Genomic DNA, 16,649 nt, shown 5'->3' on the forward strand with positions numbered 1-16,649 from the left:
CCAGCCCTGGGTGCTCAGCTCTGCCCTGCAAAGCCCTCCCAGCACAGGGCACTGCCCAGGGGCAGCTCTGGCTGGGCAGGCTCTGATACCAGTGTCAGAGCAACCTGGAGGAGGCTGGAAAAGCAACACTGATGCTGCCTGTGAGCCACTGTGTGGTGGTTTGTGATAGACCCTGGTTTCTGCACCTCTAAAAGCAACAGCTTACAGGTTTCAGAGTATTCTGCTCGGCTCAGAGATGAATTCCTGTCTCAGTTCATACCTAGACAATCCAGAAGATGGTACTGAAAGAAAAGGAGTGTCACCTATAAGGTATCCCCCCTCATGCTATATTTCCTGAAAATGTCCCTGGGAAATTTTCTGTATTGATCTGGAGCTGTAAGGAGCCCTCGCCCCTGCAGCTCACTTCTGACAGCAGAAGGACCTTCCCGTCCCTAACATAGTTTGGTCCTTCCCCACAGCCCTTCTCCACCAGCCCTGTGAGCAGCTCCCCAGGCCGGCTGAGAGCTGACCCTGGCAGGCAGCAGAGTCCCTGCCCCTGCACAGCGCCCTGGGCTGCAGGACCCTGCTCTGCTCCACAGCCCTGGGCACCCCTGGCTGCAACCCCCGGCTCCACAGCTATTCCAAAGTGTCCCCCAACAGCCCCCACCTCACACATCCCATCAGCTGGGGCTATTCCAGCTTTAGGAGATGCCTCCAGGAGCTGCCCCTGCATTGCCCTGCACCCACAGACTCACCGTGTCCAACACTGCAAAGATTTCTCCTCCAAGAGCTCTCAGTCATCCTTGCAATGCTGAGCCCCTTTAAGCTCTGTCTGTGCCCTGCTGGTGTCCCTGAGCTGCCCTGGCAGTGCCCTGAGCCCTGCTGGGCTGTGCACAGGAGCTGCTCCTGGGCAGAGCTGTCTCTCTGCAGCACTGCCCGCTTGCCAGGAGCTCCCTGTGTGCCAGGAGCCCGGCCCAGCTCAGCAGCACAGCAACAGCCCAGGGCATTTAATGGCCCTCTGGGGGGCTTGGTGCTGAGTCCCTGAACCTCAGACCCTGAAGAGAGATGCAGGAACCTCTTGAGAAACCAAAGTGAGATTCAAACTGTAAATTTTCTTTTATTGCTAATGGGTCCCAGTGAGAGATCCAACTCAGAAAACATCCCCAGGATCTGGTTAGAGCACAAACCTGGAAACAGTGATGACAGGTCGCAGAATCACGGAACCATCAGGGTTGGAAGAGACCTTCCAGAACTTCTAGACCAACTGTCAAGTCAGCACCACCTTAATCACCCCTAAACCAAATCCTAGAGTGCTACATCCAGACACCATGTGAAGACTTCCAGAGACTCCACCACTTCCCTGGGCTACTTATTTCAATGCCTTAGGGAAAAAAAAAAACTTTTTAAACATCTAATCTGAACCTGTCCTGACACAATTTAGGGCCATTTCATCTCTTTCTGGCACTGTAGCCTTGGTAGAACAGACCAAGCCCCACAACACCAAAAACTCCTTTTGGGTCTTTCTAGAGTGCAATGAGCTCCTCCTTGAGCCTCCTTTTTTCCAGACTCAAGAACACCAATTCCCTCAGCTGTTCTTCCTCAGGCAGTTTTTCCAAACCCTCACCGAGCACCATTCCCTTCTCTGGACGTGCTCCAGTCCCTCAATGACCTTTTTGCAGTGAGGGGCCCAGAACTGGACACAGGACTTGAGATGTGGCCTCACCAGTGCCCAGTGCAGATGGATGATCTGTGTCGTGGTCCTGCTGGCCCCACTAATATCAATACAGGCTAGGATGCCATTGGCCTTCTTGTCCACCTGGGCACACTCTGGCTCATACCCAGCTGCTCTCAAGAGCACCCCCAAGTCTCTTCCTGATGAGCAGCTCTCTGGGCACTCTGCACCCAGCATTCCATGGGGTTGTTGTGACCCAAAAGCAGGACCAGACACTTTACCTAATTGATCCAACCTGCCCTGATCCCTCTGCAGAGCCTTCCTGCCCTCCAGCAGATCCTCAATTACACTCAACTTGGAGTTGTCCATGAATATACTGAGTTTGCACTCTATCCCCTTGTCCAGATCATCAATAACAATGTCAAACAGGACCAGCCCCAACATTCAACCCTGGGGAACCCCACTAGTGACCAGCCCCACCTGGATTTAGTTCCATTCCCCACCACTCTCTGGGCCACCAGACAGTTTTTCACCCAGCAAACAGTTCCCTTATCCCAGCCATGAGCAGCCAGTTTCTGCAGGAGATGCTGTGGGAGGTGGTGCCAAAGGCTGTGCTGAATTCCAGAGAGACACATCCACAGCCTTTCCCTCATCTCCTGAGTGGGCCATTTTGTCACAGAAGGGGATCAGGTTTGTCAGGCAGGACTTGCCTTTCCCAAACCCACAATGGCTGGGCCTGATCCCCTGTTTGTTCTGTTTGTAATGTGTTAGGGCACTCAGGATGATCTGCTCCATGGACTTCTGTGCCACCAAGGTCAGCCTGACAGGCCTGGAATTTCTCAGATCTTTCTTCCAACCCTTCCTGTGGATGGGCATCACAGTTGCTGATTTCCAGTCAGCTGGGATTTCTCCAGCTCACCAGGACTGCTGGGCAATGAGTGAAAGTGGCTTGGCCAGCTCTTTCTCCAGCTCCTTCAGTACCCTCAGGTGCATCCCATCTGGGCCCAGGGACTTCTGGGGGTGTCACTGGCACTGAGCATATACTCCTGGATTATGTGGGCTTCACTCAGACCCCATCACCTGAGGACAACTGAGTTTGGACACTTTCCACTGGACCATGTTTTGTATTCAACCTGGCCTTGAACAACTTTCAGTGATGGGGCAGCCAGAACTTCTCTGAGTAACCTGTGCCACCACCACCACTATAAAGAGTTTCTTCCTGATATCTCATCTAACCCTTCCCTCTATCAGTATGAAGCCATTCCCCCTTGTCCTTTCACTCCAGGCCCTTGGAAATAGTCTCTCTCCATCTTTCTCGTTGGCTCTTCAGGTCCTGGAAGGCCAAAATCAGGTCACCCCAAGGCCTTCTCTTCTCCAGGCTGAACAATCCCAATTCTCTCAGCCTTCCCTCATGGCAGAGCTGCTTCATCCCTCTGATCTGATCATCTTGGTGGTCTCCTCTGGACTCGCTCCAACAGCTCTATGTTTGTGTCAGAAGACCTCTGTTATCAACAGTGGAATCACTACTACAAACGATGGGTTTCCAGCAATGATGATCAGCTGGCTGCACCTGCTCCAGAAGAGGACCAGGAGATGGTCACAGCAATTGTTTAATATAAACTGCATCACAAGTTTAATATGGCTTCCCCAGTTTTTTTTTCTCTTAGTCATTCCCTATTCAGGTTCTTCTTCCACCAGCCCTGCAGGGCTCTCTTTCCTGCCACTTTTTCCTGCCGTGTTCTGTGATTGGCTGTTATAGTTCATTTCTCATTGGTCACTTAAGCTCTTATTTGTTCTGTTATTGGTGTGTATCCTGATCCTCTTCTTATCCAATGAGGATCAGGGTACCACCCACCGTTCTGTTCCCAACTCTATATAAGGAGGCAGTTCGCCTCAATAAAGGGCTTTTGGTTCCTGTTTCGTTGGTGTGGCTTTCTCTCTGTAGCATCTCATCCAGGGTTGTGGGGTCAGGAAGCCTCCCCTCATCTTAATAACCTTTGGGAATATCCCAATCACCCCACAACAGCAAGGCAACCGCAGCCATCACACATCTCCTTGCTTTGCTGGGACCCCAGAGCTGGAAGCAGCTGTGTAGGTGGGGCAACATCCAACCATGTTGTTATGGGTTCACCTAGGTGGGCCTAGATTTGGGCTCTGAAGTCTGGACTAGGCCGAAGCTGTCAGCTGACTTGAGCTGGGCTGAGCTAACAGCTGACCTCTTCTAGCCAGTAATTTTGTATTCCATACCACATTATGACATCATCTCCAGGGAAGTAGGAACCAGTGTGGGAGTGGTTAAGGCAGTCGCTTCTCAGCCCTCCTCTTGGGAGGACGCACGATGCTGTCCCAGGGGGGATGGAGAGGACCAGGCCCACCACTGGCTCACTGGGTATCTCAGGAAAGTAAAATGTGTTGTTCTGGGTCTCTCCTTTCTGCTTGAGTTTGTCTCCTGGGGGAATAAGGTTTTTCTTAAGTAATGTGTAGTTAGGACATTAGAATTTGTGTGTTTGTTAAGAAGTGGGAAACTTGTTGTTGCAGACTTGTGTGAGTGTATATTTGTACTCTCTTCTAATTGTCTCTTTCTTTCTGTAAAAATACATGTAGTTTTAGTATAAATGCGGTTTGAAGTGTTTTTTTTTCCTTTTCCCTCTCTTTTCCTCCCTTTCCCTGGTGTTAGGAGGGAGGCTTTTCTCTCTGTGCTTGGGGGGGTTGGCAGTTGCTTATCTCAAACCAAGACAGTCAATGGTGCCGAAACCCGGGAGAGACAGAGGACCTTGGCAGGTGTCCCAGAATCTTGGCAGGCTACCCAGGAGGATTGTTGTAGAAACACAGATTGATAACTGCCTTCTTTAGGTACATCCAGAACAGAAAATGTAAACAACTCTCCCTTACTGCTGAATGCTCGTTTTCACTGTTTCACTGTCTTTGTGAGTTCAAACAGCTCGACTGGTGCCTGCTGTGAATGCAGCCACTGCAGAAAAGAGAGGCCCATGTAAGCTGTTCGTGTGTAGCAAGACACGGCTGTTTGAGTTGAATCCCTGAGGACTCATCATGTGAATGCTGATGTGCCCAGGAGCCGAGCTGATGAGGAGCATCTCACCTGGACTGGCATGGGGAGGAGTTGTTCCTGGCTCAATGGGCCCATGGTGCCTCAGGCCACCTGCAGGTGGATAAAGTCGAGGGGTGGATTTAACCGTGAACACTGTTCTTAAGGTTATCCACAGCTGTGAAGCGTGCTTGCCATTGTGAGACCCCAGTGAACGGGGAAAAGAGGAGCTGCAGAACCCCCTGCAGAGAACCCGACAGATGTGGCGCCTGGAACCAGCGCCCGCAGTGCTGAGCGACCCGCAGGAGCCAGAGCTGTCGCTGGCGGGGCTGCCACCAGGGCTGTGAGCGAGCCGGGGGAGGCTGCGAGCCGTGAGAGGCTGCGAGCCGTGAGAGGGTGTGGGCTGTGAGAGGCTGTGAGCCGTGAGAGGCTGTGAGCTGTGAGAGGGTGTGGGCTGTGAGAGGCCGCGAGCCGTGAGAGGCTGTGAGCTGTGAACGGCCACGAGCTGTGAGAGGCCATGATCTGTGAGAGGCTGTGAGCCGTGAGAGGCTGCAAGCCATGAGAGGCCGCGAGCTGTGAGAAGCCACGAGCCATGAGAGGCTGCGAGCCGTGAGAGGTCACGAGCTGTGAGAGGCCACGAGCCGTGAGAGGCTGTGAGCCGTGAGAGGTCACGAGCTGTGAGAGGCTGTGAGCCATGAGAGGCTGCGAGCCATGAGAGGCTGTGAGCCGTGAGTGGCTGCAAGCCGAGCCAGAGCTGCGAGCGAGCCAGGGCTGCGAGCCGCCGGGGCTGCTTCTGCCTCTGCTGCTTGCTTGTGCTGCTGTTGGGGCTGCTTCCGAGGCTGCCAAAGCTGTTAGGACTGCTGCTAAGGGGGATGGGTCACATGGTGAACTGTAGTACTTCTGTGTGACCGAGGAGAAAGACATGAAGAGAGGCCTGCGTAAGCTGTTGATGTGTGGTGGGACACTGCCGTTTGAGTTTAATCTTTGAAAACCCGTCGTGTGAGTGCTGATGTGCCCAAGAGCCGAGCCGATGAAGAACATCACACCCTGGACTGGCTGGGGGAGGGTTGTTCCTGGCTCAATGGGTCTATGATGCCTCAGACCACCTGTAGGTGGATGAGGGCAAGGGGTGGATCTGACTGTGAACACTATTCTAACCCCAATGGGAAACTAGAGACTCCTGAGGAGAGGATGGTAACCCTAGTGAAAGACATGAACCATCAGATAAGATGACCTGAGTTGAACTGCTTTGTTCCCGTCTGAAATATCTACCCCATCCTAATGGACTCTTAGCCACATTATGGAGGGGTGGAAAACAGCCCTGGAAAAATGAGGAGTGTTTAAGCACGAGAACCTAAGATATGAGTGACATAATATGGTATGGAATAAGGGGTGAAGAATGTTATGGGTTCACCGAGGTGGGCCTAGATTTGGGCTCTGGAGTTTGGACTAGGCCGAAGCTGTCAGCTGACTTGAGCTGGGCTGAGCTAACAGCTGACCTCTTCTAGCCAGTAATTTTGTATTCCATACCACATTATGACATCATCTCCAGGGAAGTAGGAACCAGTGTGGGAGTGGTTAAGGCAGTCGCTTCTCAGCCCTCCTCTTGAGAGGATACACGATGCTGTCCCAGGGGGGATGGAAAGGACCAGGCCCACCACTGGCTCACTGGGTATCTCAGAAAAGTAAAATGTGTTGTTCTGGGTCTCTTCTTTCTGCTTGTGTTTGTCTCCCTGGGGAATAAGTATGTTCTTAAGTAATGTGTACTTAGGACAGTAGAATTTGTGTGTTCGTTAAGAAGTTGAGGTGGGGAACTTGTTGTTGCAGACTTGTGTGAGTGTATATTTGTACTCTCTTCTAATTGTCTCTTTCTTTCTGTGAAAAATATATGTAGTTTCAGTATAAATGCCATCTGAAGTGGTTTTTTCCTTTCCCCTCTCTTTTCCTCCCTTTCCCTGGTGTTAGGAGCGAGGCTTTTCTCTCTGTGCTTGGGGGGGGTTGGCAGTTGCTTATCTCAAACCAAGACAACTGTCTGCTCTTTTCTATGGGTCTGAATCCTGGGTCATCTACCGCCACCACCTGCGGCTCCTCGAGCGCTTCCATCAGCGCTGCCTCCGTTCAATCCTAAACATCCACTGGTCTGATTACGTGACCAATGTGTCTGTTCTGAACAGGCAGGGGTCACCAGTATGGAGGCCATGCTGCTGAGAACGCAGCTGTGCTGGGCAGGGCACGTCTCCAGGATGAAGGATCACCCACTGCCTCCCGAAGATTGTGCTCTGTGGAGAACTCGCCACCGGCTGCTGCAAGAGAGGAGCCCCGAAGAGGAGATACAAGGACTGCCTGAAACAACACCTCAGCCTTGGCCATATTGACTGCCCCAATGGTCCACTCTGGCCTCCAGTCGGGATTCATGGAGACACACCATTCATGACGCTGCTGCTTCCTTTGGGAACGCAGCACAGTCAGTCTGGAGGAGAAAAGACAACGCAGACAGAACCGTTCCTTGCCAATATGGCCAAAGGAGACGTTCCCCTGTGCCTTTTGTGACCGGACCTGCCTATCCCGTATCGGCCTTTTTAGCCACCAGCAGCTTGCAGCAAGCGTGGGTAGTGCCCTTCCCATATATTTGTTCACAAAGCCTGGCCATGAGAATGCTTTTTGCTTCAGGACAGACCCCCAAGACACTCCTTCAATCAATCTCTTCAACAGTGCAAAGTCTCCCTGCTATCAGTCCAAGCTGTCAGTTCTGCTGCCCCTTCCTTCACTCAGAATGGAAAATTCCATTATTTCATATTCTTTGTGCCCAAAATGGCCCTGCCCACCATGTCACCCACCAGTCACAGAATAATAGAATGGTTTGGGTTGGAAAGGACTTTGAAGAGCATCTAAATCCCATCCCCTGCCATGGGCAGGGACACCTTCCACTAGACGAGGTTGATCATCCAACCTGGCCTTGAACAACTTCCAGGGATGGGGCAGCCAGAACTTCTCTGAGCAACCTGTGCCAGGGCCCCACTTCTTTCCCAGTAAAGATTTTCTTTCTAATATCTCATCTAACCCTTCTCTCTATCAGTGTGAAGCCATTGTCCCTTGTCCTGTCTCTCCAGGCCCTTGTAAACAGTCTCTCTCCATCTTTCTTGTTGGCCCCTTCAGGTCCTGGAAGGCCACAATTAGGTCACCCCAAGACCTTCTGTTTTCCAGGCTGAACAATCTCAGCTCTCTCAGCCTTCCCTCATGGTAGAGCTGCTCCATCCCTCTGATCATCTTGGTGGTCTCCTCTGGACTCGCTCCAACAGCTCCATGTCCTTGCTGTGCTGGAACCCCAGAGCTGGAGGCAGCTCTGCAGGTGGGGCAACATCCAACCAGGTGTGTTCCAGCAAGGACAGTGTGGAACCTCCTGGAACCAAAGGGGACATTGTGACACCACAGAACCTCATGGAACCAAAGGGACACTGTGACACCACAGAACCTCCGGAAACCAAAGGGGACATTGTGACACCACAGAACCTCCTGGAACCAAAGGGACATTGTGAAATGGCACAACCTTTCAAAGCAAGACGGAACCATGGACACTGCAGAATGTCCTGGAATCAAGGAGCCCTTTGAGGCAGTTTAGAGGCTCATGGGAACAAAAGAATCCTGGGACAGTAATCAGAGACCAGCCCCTTCCAATGACCATTCCCAGCACTGGTTTGTCACCCACCACTGAGAGGTGATTTCTTCCTTCACAGAGGGACACCAAGTGACTGGGCCAGAAGTGCAAGAGATCCCAAGTCTTTGTCCCCTCAGGCACAGCATCGTCTGTGCCACCAAGGGCTGTGAGCAGACCTGCTGTGCTGAGGCTCTGGGGCCGCGTGGCCTCCTGGCCCAGCCCCAGGAAGGCTGGGTACTGTCACCCCTTGTCCTGCCCTCAGCATCACCCCCCATGCCAGTGCCCCCAGCAGAGCCCTGAGCAAGGTGTGAGGGACAGGATGTGCCTTCCCCGGGCTGGGGGTCAGGGCTGGGCCTTTCTGCTGCCTCCAGCCAAGCCAGGCTATGCTCAGCACCTGAGCTGCTGCCCAGAGCCTTTGCCTCCCTGCAGTTTTGGCCTCCAAGGGTCTGCTGGGACGAGTCCCTGGGGAGGCTTTGTCAGGATTGGCCCTTGGGGGCTCCTTAAAGCTTCAGGGGCTGCAGGTTTTCAAGGTGCTTTGGGTTTTGGTTTTGACTTGGAATCTCTGAGAGGTTTGTTCAATGATGTCCTCAAATGATATTCTCAGAGTCATAGGAAGTTGGGAGGGAGCAGGGCCAGGACAGCTGAGCCCAACTGGCCCAAGGGATGTTCCCTTTGATGCAGGGTCATGCTCAGGGCGTTAATGGGGGGTTGGTCAGGAAGGGCTGATCTGTGTCTGGGCTGGGCTGGGCATTGGGCACTGAGTGGTGAGCAATGGAGCAATGGTGTTGTGCACCTCATGTGCTTCTTGTGGGGTTTATTGTTATAGTTCCAGCTTTTATTACTGCTATTGTTGTCATGGGTAGCAGCAGTGTGTTCACTGAGGGTAACACAGAACACTCACCAGATCATTTTCCCTGTTTCCTGCTGTAGCCCCTGCAGTTACAGGGCTCTGTTTGCTGGTTCACATGCAGGTTTAGAGCCCCTGGAGAACAAGCAAACAAGGAGCCTCTATAGAGTCTATCCCTTGGCATGTTCTTGAGAGTGACTTTGCAAAAAGCCCTAAGACTGCATGTCCTGAGCTAAGGAGAAGCCCTTTCCTGATGGAGCTGCTGTTGTGGAGCCCAGCTGTGTCCCAGCAGTGCCCATGGCCTGTCCCTGCCTGTGAGCCCAGGATGGACATGCAGCAGGTCTGTGTCCCAGCTGGCAGAGGAGCAAGGCCTTAGTCCAGCCCAGGGGCTCTGCAGGAGAGTGTACAAGTGGAAAGAGAGCAGGTCAGCAAAGGCCCAGTGCTGGTGCTCCCTGGCAGTGCTGCTGTGCTGGGACTCTTTTGCCCTTCTCTGCACACATGGAACTGCCCAGTAGGTGCCTGAAACTCTCAAATCAAAACCCCTAACCAGCCAGGCAGGGCTATTGCAAGAGAGTTTGTTTAAAAATAGAGATAGCACAATTACTCAAGTACAGATTTAAAAGAGTAAAATTAATGAAAATAAAAAATTAATTAGATATGAGGACGAATAAAATAATTTAATTGAGCACAACATTATGACAAAAAGAACCCACTGGCCACCAAAGAAAACCTGGGAAGGCAAGCTGAGCTTCTCATGAGTTTTACTGTGAACACTGTACAGAAGAAAACTGGCAGGTTCTTGCTGCTGAAAAGTATCCAGTCATCATTTTCCTCACAGCATCCTTGAGCTCCTGGTTCCTCAGGCTGTAGATGAGGGGGTTCAGTACTGGAGGCACCACCGAGTACAGAACTGACAGGGCCAGATCCAGGGATTGGGATGAGATGGAGGGAGGCTTCAGATAGGCAAACACAGCAGTGCTGAGAAACACGGAGACCACGGCCAGGTGAGGGAGGCACGTGGAAAAGGCTTTGTGCCGTCCCTGCTCAGAGGGGATCCTCAGCACAGCCCTGAAGATCTGCACATAGGAGAAAACTATGAAAATGAAACAACCAAGTCCTAAACAGACACTAACCACAATAAAGCCAACCTCCCTGAGATAGGAGTGTGAACAGGAGAGCTTGAGGATCTGTGGGACTTCACAGAAGAACTGGTTCAGGGCATTGCCCTGGCACAGGGGCAGGGAAAATGTATTGGCTGTGTGCAGCAGAGCATTGAGAAAGCCACTGGCCCAGGCAGCTGCTGCCATGTGGGCACAAGCTCTGCTGCCCAGGAGGGTTCCGTAGTGCAGGGGTTTGCAGATGGCAACGTAGCGGTCGTAGCACATGATGGTGAGGAGAGAAAGCTCTGCTGAAATGAAAAAGAGAAACAGAAACAACTGTGCAGCACATCCTGCATAGGAGATTGTTCTGGTGTCCCAGAGGGAGTTGTGCATGGCTTTGGGGACAGTGGTGCAGATGGAGCCCAGGTCTGTGAGGGACAGGTTGAGCAGGAAGAAGTGCATGGGGGTGTGCAGGTGGTGGTCGCAGGCTACGGCGCTGATGATGAGGCCGTTGCCCAGGAGGGCAGCCAGGGAGATGCCCAGGAAGAGCCAAAAGTGCAGGAGCTGCAGCTGCTGCGTGTCTGCCAATGGCAGGAGGAGGAACTGGCTGATGGAGCTGCTGTTGGACATCTGCTGCCTCTGGAGGTTGGGCACTGTCCAAGGAGGAAATAACAGTGACAAATCAGATGAGATATTTCTGAGAATAATCACAGCCATGTCCCAATACCCCTTTCCCTTCTGTTCACACTCCCCACGTTTCCTTTTTCAGGAAACTGCTTCATATCCATGGCTGGAGCCCAGCTTGGTGCTCACTACATTTCCCACGAGGAGCAGCCCCTCTGCCCACTGGCTGTGAGGGTCAGCCCTGCTCTGCTCCAGGGGGGTCATGGCCATGGTGGGGGCAGGGCCCATCCTGGTGTTCAGCTGTGTCAGATGAAACTGCTCCTAAAGCAAAAGTTGTCATGGGCACCTGCACTCCCAGTTTTGAAAAGATTTCAGGATTCCAGAAGACAGTTCAGAGGTTTGAGTGTTTTGTTTCTGAATCCCCTCATCTTCCCTGTGGAGTTTTCCTGGATGTCAGAACCCCTCAGCATTTGTGCTGCCCTGAGGAAGAGTAGAGCAGGGCTTCCCAAACAGGATGATTGTCTGTGGTTTAGTGCAGAGTGAGGGGAGCTGCTCTGTCCCTCTGCCTTCTTCCAGCTGACCTGGACTTGGGCCTTCCTCAGACAGATAGTGATCAGACTCCCATTTTTGTCTGAAATTCCACCAGACACTGTTGAGAGCAGAGAGATCCATCACAGACCACTCAATGTCTCAGCCTGGCTCAAGGTCTCAAGGACACACATGGCTCATCTCACCAACCCAACAGCATTTCCTGGTATAGGCACAGCATCTCTGCCCCTCTGCACTGGATATTTCAGATAACACAATTGTGCTATGAAGATGAATTGCATTCCTGAGGGCAGCTCCCAGCTTGGAAGGACATCTCAGAGAAGAGCCAAGTGTCCTGACAATGGGGTTTGATTCTGGGAAACACACCTCATTCTCCAGGCACACAGAATTCACTACTGACAGCCCCATAGGTCAGAGGAAAATTGGAATGTCTCATTCCCAGGGACCCACATGCCTGAGGGGGATCACGGGATCAGTGATTGACTCTGTAGCTTGAACTCCCATTCCCAGTGAACCTGACTGAGAGAAAGAGGAAACAACCCCAGCAACATGAGCAAGTTGAGGAAAAAGGAAATGCACACTGAGGGTCCGGCTGGGAGAAGCCAGGGCAGAAACAGGTGGGCACTCAGGGCAGTGTCACCCTGAGCCAGCTGTGCCACCTCCCAGACACCAACAATGCCAGGTAGTTCTCAGCCCCTGTGCAGCTCCTCAGTGTTCCCTCTGCATGACAAACCACCAGGTATGTGGCTTGAGAGCCTGATAGAAATCCCTCCTTTCACCTTCTCCTTGATGAATGCCCTCGAAAATATCCTGGAGTGCTCTGGTTCTGTAAGCAGTCCTCACCTATGAAACTCTCACTTGATAGCTGAAAAAACCTGCCCTGCCCTGCCCTGCCCTACCAAGGTTTGCTCTTTCCATCCACAGCCTCTCTCCCAGCACTGAGGGAGCTCCCCAAACCAGCTGAGAGCTGCCCCTGGCAGGTGGCAGAGCTCCTGCCCTGGCACAGCACCCTGGGGTGCAGGACCCTGCTCTGCAGGACAGTTTGGGACAGCCTGGGTGGCACAGCCAGGGTTCAAACCCTGCAGCCATCCCTGGGAGAAGGGAACCCTGCTGGGATGTCCCTGGGATGGTACAGCAGAGAGTCCCTGCTTTGCAGCACGTCCTCCTCTTCAGCACCAGAGACACTGTGATATCCCACATTAGAGACCCCCCAGGCTGTGGGATTTGCCAGCGTTGGGACATCTTCCCACAAACTGCACATACATTGCCCTTCATGCAGACTTACCTTCTGAAAGCCCGGAATGATTCCTCTTCTGTGGATCTTCCTCTCAACTTTCCTCACACCCCAGACTGTGTGTAACCTCTCTCTGCCCTGCTTTTCTGCCCTCGGTGTGTGCAGGCAGTGCCCTGAGCCCTGCTGGGCTGTGCACAGGAGCTGCTCCTGGGCAGAGCTGTCTCTCTGCAGCGCTGCCCGCTTGCCAGGAGCTCCCTGTGTGCCAGGAGCCCGGCCCAGCTCAGCAGCACAGCAACAGCCCAGGGCATTTAATGGCCCTCTGGGGGGGGTTGGTGCCGAGTCCCTGAACTTTAGATCATGAGGAAAGTTAAAGAATCCTCTTGAGAAAGCAAAGTCAGAATCAAACTTTAAAGTTTCTTTTGTTGTTAATGGGTCCCTCTGAGGGACATAACTGAGAAAGTGTCCCCAGAAACCAGTTAGAAAACAAAGAGACAATGATGACAAATATGGACTAGGAAAGAAAGGTCACTCTGATGCTGAGGAAAGTAAGAAGCATTTCATTAACCCAAAGGTCACAGCTGTGACCCCCAGCCCTGGGAAGGGAGATCCTGTCTCTCCCTCATTCCTCGGGGCTCTTCCTGGGGCACCGGGGTGTGGGATGTGAAAACCAGGGCCAGGAGGATGGGGTGGCACCTCCCAGGCTACTGAGCCAGGATAAGGAGGCAATGAGGCCCCAGGACTGCAAGGCTCACTTGTCTCCTCATGCCATCAGGGGCACACACAGCAGCCATGGCCAAAGGCCTGCACAAGTTGGCTCTCTTGGGGCCTTTCAGCTTCTGCACATCCCTGTCTCCTCTCCAGCCCAGGCTGTCCTACGGTGTCCATGCCCTGCCCCTTTCCCTGCAGGCTGTCGGCATCCCCCGGCTGCCCCACCTCGCTGGCCCCTTCCTGCACTGACATCTCTCCCTCCTCCCTGGCTCTGCCTTGGCACACAAAGCCTTGGACTGATCCAGACTCCTTCAGGGGGATGTGTTGCACCACAGCACTGCCCTTGGGCAGAAATTCCTTTCTCCTTGTGTGCAGTCTGGACCTCCCCACTTTCCCTTCAAGGCCTCTCAGGCTTCTCCATTTCTTTCCTCAGTCTCCACACGACTGGGCCCAGGGCTTGGAGGCTTCCAAACCCCTTCATACGATATCTCTGGTATTTAGCCATGAAAATGTTGTGCTCTTAGTGCAGGAGAGACAGAGTGACACTTTTTGCCAAAGGTTGTATTGGCAGAACAAGGCACAGGAACTGGAACTGAATGAGGGGAGATTTCCATTGGATGTCAGGAAGAAATATTTTGTGCTGAGGGTGGCAGGAACCTGGGCCAGGTTACAGAGTAAGTAGAAACCCCATCCCTGGAGCTGCCCAAGGTTTGGAATTTTGTACAACCTAAACTTGTGGAAGGTGTCCCTGAGTAATTGAAGTGCACTTTGACTAGTGGCTCTTTTAGGTCTCTGCCAACCCAAACAGTTTATTATTCTTTTTTCCTATATCCCCAACTCCTTCTCCACAGGGTTGCAAATACCGACATGCACCATGTTGGCATTTTAATGTGACCTAATCCCCAACACTTTATGAAAATGGAAAAACAGTCCTTTTAGGGACATGAATTTCAATGACTTTGGAGGAACCTTTCAAAACTCAAAAGTTATAAAGGAACTAATAGAGATTTCCAACATCTCTGCAGGAAAGGCTCCCCAGGTGATCAGTGACAGCCCCCCAGGATGGCCTTGCACCTGAGGTTGGGGGTTTTCTCACTCAGGTCCTGAGACTCAGGATGGGCAGCCAGAAAGTGCATTTAGGGACTGTACAAGACTTGCCATGGAATGTCCAGGAAATGACCAAAGTGATTTGTGGAGGACGAGGTATGAGAAAACAGAGAGAAAAGGGTATGAAGGAGCTGGGCATGTGCAAAGAGGTGACTGGTCAGTGCCTTTTTCTGGCTGTGCCCTGTAACTGATCCCACAGTCTGTTCCATTTTCCTAATCCCTCCACTGCCAAGAACTTTCTGGGAGAAGGGATCTCTGTGCTCTGGGTTTGAAGGGAGGTCCAAGTGCCAACCACTGGAGTGGGAGCCCCAAAATCATCAGATCTTGTGTTGTTTGGGGGCCCAGACACTGGTGAGACTGGTGTGTGTGCACAGAACACTGGTGGGTGTGTGGGTGGGTGAGTGGGTGTAACCACCAGTGACCAGCAAACCAGAGCAAACAGGGATTGGCAGAGGCCTGGGAGCCACTGTCTGAGATCATCTCCTGGAGGGATCCACATTGTCTGGGTGTCTCTGCAGCTCCACATCTTCTCCTGACTTGGCAGAGCACACAAATAGCCCATCCTTGTGTCCCTTTCTCCACTCACTGTGCTTTGGTTTGGCCCAGAACCCGCACGAGGTCCCTTCCAGGATGAGTCCCTGTGCAATTCCCTCCCCCATGGGCCTTCTCTTCCTGATGCAGCATCTGTGGGGCAGCAGAGCTGGGTCAGTGCAGGGCCAGGGCTGGCTGTGACAGGGGCCATGAAGCCACTGCCAGGAGGTGACAGCAAGGACAGTTGGCAGAGAATAAAATTAAATATGGGGACTTTGTTTTTGAGGAAAGGAAGGCTTGGCTGGAGCTGGCATGTGAAGAGCATGAAAGACAAAGGGTGTTGAGGGAAAGAGGGAATGTTCAGCCTGGAGATGAGGAAAAGACTTTTCCCCAGTTGCAGGGCCAGTGCAGAGCAGGGTGGCCACAAGCCCAGGCTGCCTTCCTGCCTGCCAGGGTTGGTGGGGCTGTGTGACAGAGCTGCCCCCAGAATCAGAACCTGGGGGGGCTCTCCCACCTGCCCCACTCCTTCAGCTCCCCAAGTATGGCAATTTCTGTTGTGTGGGTTCCCTGATGTGCTGGATGACCTCACAATGCTCTGTTGCCGACCAGCGCCTAGGGAGACTGCACACACCAATGTGATGTAAAGCAAATCCCAAGTTTATTCAAAAACACAGGTATATATGACCTCAAGTGACCCCGCCCCAGGTGCAGTGGTCTGACTCCAATTGGTTGAGGCTGGAAACATGTCCTTTTAAGGTGAAAACGAAACCTGTAATGTGGTCCTCCAGACCCACCTGAATCGGGCTGCAACATCTCCCCCTTTTGTTTCAAAGAACAAAGCAAAATGCAAACAACATAATACACATCATGCATATTGCAACTTGAACAGAAAGGCTGAAAATTTTGAAAATTGAGAAATAACATTTTGAAAGTCTTAAATTTTGCTAATTCAAGACTTAACAGGGTATTTGCAGGTTACACATCCCTACCTCCCCCTCTCTTTTCAAAATAGACCTTTTGGAAGGAGGTACAGTAACCTTTGTAAACTCACACAAACCAATACATGACTAAGACATGTATGTTTGGAATTTGCAAACTTACAACTAGTGCAAAACAAGAAACTTTTCTTTCACGCGTGAAATTGTGGTCTTTTTGTGCAGTCGTCACCGCACAGACCACTGTAAACAAACTAGAATTTATTAAAATTTGTGCAAAGTGTTCAAGAGTGCAGAGTGACTTAACTTAGTAAGGAAGCAAGTTCAGTCCAGCTGAACTAAATCTCCTTATGTTCAAGGTCCATTCTCAGAACTTCTGTGTGGCCATCACAGAGGTTTGAGAATGAAGCTTTGATTTTTACTCCTTATACACTCTTGGTAAAGCAGTCAAAACTCTACTTTAACTGAAAGTTAACAGAATTTCAAAATACAGGCTAAACAACATGCTAACTTGAACTGGACTGTTCTTGTTTGATTGGACAGTTAATGACTAGTCCTGCAAATAAGAACAATCAAACAAATCATAATAACAACTAGGATCAATACTCCTTGAATCAGTGCTGCTTCTTGCCAGGTTATTAGGCTTAGGGAATGAACCCATT

At 51.8% G+C, this 16,649-nt stretch overlaps 2 protein-coding genes across 2 annotated transcripts in view; both read right to left on the minus strand.

Annotated features, from left to right (window-relative positions):
• The window catches only part of LOC139673810 (zinc finger protein 850-like), a 1,066,517-nt gene that overhangs the window by 352,700 nt on the left and 697,168 nt on the right, over positions 1-16,649 (minus strand). The window lies entirely within an intron of this gene.
• On the minus strand, positions 9,961-11,016 carry LOC139674284 (olfactory receptor 14C36-like). The gene has a single exon (XM_071560473.1). It carries the CDS (start codon positions 11,014-11,016, stop codon positions 9,961-9,963), a length of 1,056 nt encoding a protein of 351 aa, XP_071416574.1.

The sequence above is a fragment of the Pithys albifrons genome, chromosome 7 (assembly GCF_047495875.1).
Source record: "Pithys albifrons albifrons isolate INPA30051 chromosome 7, PitAlb_v1, whole genome shotgun sequence".
In the NCBI taxonomy this organism is placed as follows: domain Eukaryota; kingdom Metazoa; phylum Chordata; class Aves; order Passeriformes; family Thamnophilidae; genus Pithys; species Pithys albifrons.

Bases quoted from the DNA above. Each gene is read 5' to 3' on its own strand.
- LOC139674284 (XM_071560473.1), bottom strand. From the start codon at position 11,016: ATGGCTGTGATTATTCTCAGAAATATCTCATCTGATTTGTCACTGTTA.